Source organism: Trypanosoma grayi (genome assembly GCF_000691245.1).
Source record: "Trypanosoma grayi strain ANR4 Tgr_867_V1, whole genome shotgun sequence".
Lineage (NCBI taxonomy): Eukaryota > Euglenozoa > Kinetoplastea > Trypanosomatida > Trypanosomatidae > Trypanosoma > Trypanosoma grayi.
Genome location: NW_008826486.1, coordinates 784 through 7,154, shown reverse-complemented (window position 1 = coordinate 7,154; position 6,371 = coordinate 784). Strand labels below are relative to the sequence as shown.

The following is a 6,371-nucleotide window of genomic DNA, read 5'->3' as shown; positions in this document are numbered from 1 at the left end:
CCCCCCCTCTCCGCTCCCCATATTGCGCAGTGCACTCCTCTCCTTCTCTCTTCTCTCTTCTCGGACTGTGGCCCTTCTCTCTTCTTCCTGGTTGCTGCGTACGCCTTGCCGCAGTTGCTGTGCCCAGATCAGCAGGGCTGTTAATACCAGAGGAGGGGAGATCAACAAACACACAAACAGACACAAACAGAAAGCAATATAAAAGAAAACAAAATTTTGCAACATCCGGCCGAGGCAAAGGGTAACCAACCTGCGGATGGCATCGATCACGCTGCATGATTCGACCATGATGCCCACCCACACAGAAGTGGGGAGTGAACTGACGCACGCCAAGAAGTGTGTGACGGTGCTACTGCTGGACCCCGACCCCGCTCTGCATCAGCGGGCATGCGAGGCAGTGCTGGAGAAGGCGTGGGCAACGGCAGAGCATATGCTCAGCGCCGTGCTCTCACGCGCTTTCGTGCACACCAACGCCATTATCTTTGCCCTACCACCGTTTGATACCTCCAACATGCTGCTGCAGCCTCTGTTGCCAACATTAACAAGACAATCATCAACACCAGCGGCATCAGCAGCAGAAGCAGCAGTGTCGTCATCATCATCGTTGCCGTCACTCTCGCGGGGCTCACCACTTAAAATACATAACCGCGGGTACTCTGCGGACGCCACATGCAGGAGCGTGCAGACACTCATCGAGCTTGGCGACGCCGCAAGGGCATTTGAGAAACTCGAGAAGAGATTCAATGAGTACGTTACGCACATCATCGGCCTCCTCGAAGCCACCTGCGGAGAGGATACCGAGGGCGATCGGACGTTTTTGCGCCTCTCACACGCGTGGGGCCACTACCGCCTTGCCATTGTGGAGCTACAGGAGGTATGGGTATTCCTCGACCGCTGTCACTCTAGAAGGGAGCGTACGATGTCGTCCATCGAGAGCCTCGCCATGCCCATCATGCGGCAGGCGCTGCTGCTGCATCCGTGGCTGCTGCCACGCGCACAGGCCGGATTCCTTATGTGTCTGCAGCTCGACTTGGAGCATGCGAGGGATACCCGGCGTGAGCTACGCCTCTTTACTGACCTCTGCATCGTCGCCGAGGTGTACAACACGCGCTTGGAGCCGGAAATATTAGTTGTCGTATCGAAATTCTACAAGGCCATGACGAAGCGCATGTGGCGTGACGGCGTGCGCGCAGGGGCATTCTTCCAGCAGGTGGACACCTACCTGAAGGAGAACCGCCATCGTGTAGAAGCATTCCTTCACCCCAAGTCACTGCCGGGGTTGGAGGAGGCCGTGCAGAGGTCCATGCTGCTCGATCATGGCATTGACTTCCTACGGCTCGACTTTGGGCAGCTCACGAAGGAGGCGGCATGCGACGGCTTGCGCCTCGCCTGGCGGCTCCTCGCATTGGGTGACTACGTGCACCTCGCAAAGGAGTGTGGCGTGGTGTTTCGTCGATACATTGCCGTGAAGGGTGCGGCCGTGATGCGTGAAGTAGCTACAAAGCCAGTTGATGCCGGTGAGTGGAGTGCTGTAAAGGCGATGATTGAACTCAAGCGTTGCGGCGAGCGTGTTATACATGAGGGGTTCGCAGGGGACTCTTTATTTTTCGTGCAGCTGCGTGCCGCTCTGACGGAGGCGCTGCAGGAGCACCAAGCGGAGTTTGCAGAGCAACTGGCACGGTATCTTGACTATGTGATACGTGAGGGCCCAGACGACACACTGGCCTTGATGAACAACAGAAGTAACACCACTAACCACTATACTACCACTACCGCTGAGGATGATGATGATGATGCTGATGGTGCCAGTTGTGCGGTGTCTTACTCAACAGTTCCGATATCGTCGCCTAATACTACCATTGGTGGTGCTATGAGATCCGCTGCTACTCCTACTACGAGTGGCTACCTTTCTGAGGTACTGAAGGACATTGTGTCCATCTACGCCCTTATTCCCTCCAAGGACGTTTTCGAGGCGTTCTACTGGCGGGATTTGGCGTACCGCCTGCTACATCACCAACAAACCCCAAGACTCGAGGTGGAGGAGAGCTTTATTCAGTTTCTCAAAGAGATGTGTGGTGTAGAGACGTCGCGTTTCGAGGGAATGCTCGGCGATCTCAAAGGATCGGGTGATCTGAACGAACGCTACCGTGGGTGGGTGGACGAGCGAAACGCCGGCGCGCCCAAGCCGAGGCCGCCGCGGATGGAGATCGAGAATGAGGAGGAGGAAAAGCAACAGCATGAAGAGGGAGGGGAGGAAGCACCGGCGGTAGAGGCAGGGGAGGAAGAGTCGGCGGCGACTGTCATGGCCGCACTCAGCTCTGTAGAAGTGAAGCTGCACATCTTAACAGACGCCTATTGGCCGAGGCAGACACCGCTGGAGTTGCGTCTACCACCACCGCTGTGCACACTCGCCAAATGTGTGCAGGATTTCTACCGCCACTGCTTCACCGACCGTCGACTCTTGTGGCAGCACCAACTCTCCTCGGCAGTCGTAACGTACACATTCGGTGCCGTGCGACGACAGCTGACCGGAACACTCCTTCAAGCTTCTATGCTGCTCGTCCTGCAGGACATGATGGACACAGCACGGCAGGAGGGGCACCCATTCTCGCCGACAGTTGGCGTACTGTGCGAGCGGCTCGCAGTCGACATATCGCTGCCAGATGTGGTGGGCGCCGTCCTTGGCCTATGTCATCCGAAGTTCCGTCTATTGCTGCGTGAACCTGCCACGAGAGGAACTGATAGCGGCAGCGAGGCTGTTGGTAACGCCGGTGCGATGTCGCTATCAGCAGACGACCAACTTCTACTGAATGATGAATTCACGTTCGGTGCGATGCGCCGCCGCATTCCTTTCTTCACCGCCCGACGTCGCCGCGACAGCGCGGCCGAAGGTAGAGCCGATGATGAATCTAAACGCACCTCTGACGGCATCCTGGTGGAGCGGTCGCATGTCATTGAAGCCGCTGTGGTGCGCCTCATGAAAAAGAAGCGCTGCGTGAGCCACGAGGAACTAGTGGAGACGATCCCAACGCTTTTGCGCTTTCCCGTCATGACAGCGACGCTGAAGAAGGCGATAGAGCGGCTTATCGAGCGTGGATTTCTCGAGCGCAGCGGGGCCACCGCGTACAGGTACCTTTCGTGAGCATACACATGTATGTATGTCTCTGTGCGTGTGTAAGAGAGGGCGAGGGAGAGCGAGCGGGTAGGAGAGGAAAGGGACAGTGGGGGCTGGCCAGAGTGGAGAACGACAACAACAAGAACAAAAAAAGGAGGGCTACGTATGAGATGCTGCAGCTGCTGTTGGTGACACAGTGTCACGGTCAACCAGGTGGCTGTTTCTCTCTCTCTCTCTTTCTCTCTCCTGTTTAACCCCCACCAACACATCGTGCAGGCAGTCAAGCATTCATACGTATGTGTAGATATATACATATATAAGGATATGAAGGAAATATATACAGTGGCATTTGTGACACATTAATGTTCTGTGCAGCACGTCATCTGCTCCCCTGTGCACCCACCCACCCACACACATATGTATGGGTATAACTATATATTTCCTCTTTATTATTACTGTTATTATTATTGTTATTGCATATGCACGAATATACTCCGTCACACAACAGGGAGTATTGAAAGTGGGGTGATCTACCTAGAGAGAGAGATAGAGAGAGAGATAGAGAGAGAGAGAGAGAGGCACGCACACATACACACACACACATACAAAGACAGAAAGAAAGATATTCAGTCAGTGCAGGGGCAGAGACAAGGAGACACAAGCATCGATTAGGTTTCACAGACACACCTACCCAGTGGAGGCGTGCGAGCTCAGCGATTCACAAGATGTGGTTCGAGAACATCACAAGGGACCTCGGCGACTTCACCAGCAGCCTTGTGCAAGACACAAGGAGCCTCGCCAGCGTCGTGTCGCGGTTTGCTGCAGAGGTGGCGGGACAGGACATGAACATCGCCGGCGACGAGGACTCCCTGCTGGCGCGGGACTGCCCACTCAGTGAGAACACCATTCACGCTCTCCAGGACAACGACGCGGTGTACCTCGAGGAGCTGCGCGACGCGGACGAGAAGGCACAGTTTGAGGAGTGGGCGCGCCGCAGCGTGTACAGCACCGCCAGCATGCACGCACAGGACCACGGCGACCGCTCCAATAGCAGTAGTGACGAGACCGCTCTGACGTGCCGGCAACGGCTGCTCGACTGCAACGCTCTGGTGAGGAAGAAGTATGCGATGTTCGTGCAGGTGAACGGGGAGCCGCAGAACGGGCAGGAGGCACCATTGCCGCCCACGCAGGACAGCAGCAGCAGCAGCAACAGCAACAACAAGAGCAGCGACGCCACGAATACTGACATCAAGAACAGCGACGACGGCAGCGCGGGGAAGCCCTCCGCCACTCTCCCCGACTCACAGCAAATCCCGGAGGATGTCTTCTTCGACCGTTACTTCTTCCGTCTCTCGCAGCTGCGCCTCCGCACCGCTGAGGCACGGCGGAAGCGCGAAGAAGAGGCTGCTGCTGCTGCAGCAGCAGCAGCAGAGCGGCGCCGCGATGAGCAGCTCAAGACAAAGAGCTTAGCCGAGCGCATCATGGAGGCGACGGACGAGCTTGTTGGCTGGGATGACGAGGCGGCAGACGGTGGCAGCGGCGAAGCGCAGCAGCGCAGCAGCGCCCGCACCGAAACAATGTGGCGTGAGCAGGAAGAGACGAGGGAGGCGCTGGAGTGCGTTGTGCATCTGCTACAGACGGAACTCGCCGATGCGCGGCGGAAGTTGGCCGCCGTGCTCAGTGCGGCTCACCAGTGTGGCCTGCGCGAGGATCAGCTGCAGCTGCTGGAGAAGGCGGCGGGGGCGTCCGGCTCGGAGCGTGTAGAGGAGAAGAAGACGGCTGCGGCTGCCGTCGCGGGGGAGGCGACGGCGACGAACGCGAGCTGCGACAAGAGTGGAAACGTTGACAGTGACAACGAAAGCAGTAACACGGACACTAACACCGTCAGGAATTGCAACAGTAACAACAACAAGGGCGGCCGCACCATCAACGACGACAACGACGACGACGACGACGACGACAACAACAACGCCAATGAGGCGGATGCGGGTGTGGAGGCGGGTCAGGAGATGCCGCTTCCAGGGGCGCTGCCGCAGCCTGGGAGTGGGTCCAGTGAGCAGCGCTCCGTGGCCAGCAGCCACTCATTGTCCACCGAAAACGACGGCTGGACGAATGTGTAATTGGCGCCACATGCATTGTCTTCATTCTCGCGGGATTTTTGCATCTGCGCAGGCGGAATTGCCGGTGTATCTGTTTATGTGGGGCGTAGTGAGGGGCATGCGAAATAGATCCATGCGGGCGATGAATGGGGATGCGTGGGCCGGAGGGAATGCTAATGGTGCTGAGTGGCGATAAACGGCAGTGCTGTGTACGTGTGTGTGTGTGAGCGCGCGGCGCAAGTGTATGCGATACGTCTAGAGTCTGCGAGCGAAATGCGGCCGCTGGGGGACAGTTGCAGCGGATTCGTCGAGAACCCAGGCCGATAACTATACGAGGCAGAGAAAACCGTGTCAACAAGATGAGGGACATGGATGCGAGGAAAGGACGGTAATATGCTAACAACAAACAAGAAGACAAAATGACCCCCCAAAAAACAAACAAACAAACAAACAAACACAATATGTAGTCAAGAGTAAGCGAGCGAGGAAAACAAAAAGAAAATGCACGAGTAGGGCGGTAGAGTCTGGAGGGAGAGAGAGAGAGAGACAACAGAAGCAAATGTGGGAGGTGGCGGAAGGACACACGACGGACCTTGCGGTGGAGAAGCAACAGCAGAAGGGACGGCAGGTGGCACGAGTGGTGTGCCTCTCTCTCTCTCTCTCGTGTGCGGATGCGTTTTCGGTATGTGTGTGTGTGTGTGTGTGATTCATTTCTTTTTGTGTTTGCATTTCCTTCCGTCGCCCTTCTCTTTCCTTTCACCAGTTTTTTTTTTTTCCTTTTTTTTTTCTTTTATTTGCTATTTCGCGTCTCTATTCATTCATGCGCTCTCTCGTTGTGAGGGCTGTGTGAGTGTTGCTCGGGATATTCGGCTGGGCGGCCGTGCACAGCTTTCATCCTTTTTTCTTTGCGTTGCGTGGCATGTGGGGGGTGGGTGGGAGGGAGAGATAGAGTGGGGGCATGCACGCTGCCGCCGCCCACCCATTGGTGTGTGCGTGTCTGTCTGTCTCTCTTTCTCTCTCTCTCTCTCTCTCTGTGTGTGTGTGTGTGTTGGGGCTGTGGTGGCAGCGCTGGATAAAGAGAGCGGGGGAAACAAAAGGAGGGGAAAAATGTCAAAAGTGGGAGCGAGTGAGTGGGAATGTGTGTGGGTCTATGTGTG

At 56.4% G+C, this 6,371-nt stretch overlaps 2 protein-coding genes across 2 annotated transcripts; both read left to right on the top strand.

The window, feature by feature from the left end:
* Positions 1-256: 256 nt before the first annotated feature.
* DQ04_08671020 (putative cullin 4B) lies at positions 257-3,142 on the top strand (the record flags this gene model as incomplete). The annotated part of the gene is made up of 1 exon (XM_009315653.1): positions 257-3,142. One exon carries the CDS (start codon positions 257-259, stop codon positions 3,140-3,142), a length of 2,886 nt encoding a protein of 961 aa, XP_009313928.1.
* A 698-nt stretch (positions 3,143-3,840) lies between these two features.
* Positions 3,841-5,235, top strand: DQ04_08671010 (hypothetical protein; the record flags this gene model as incomplete). Its single annotated transcript, XM_009315652.1, has 1 exon — positions 3,841-5,235. The coding sequence occupies one exon, from the start codon at positions 3,841-3,843 to the stop codon at positions 5,233-5,235; it is 1,395 nt and encodes a 464-aa protein (XP_009313927.1).
* Between the last annotated feature and the right edge of the window lie 1,136 nt (positions 5,236-6,371).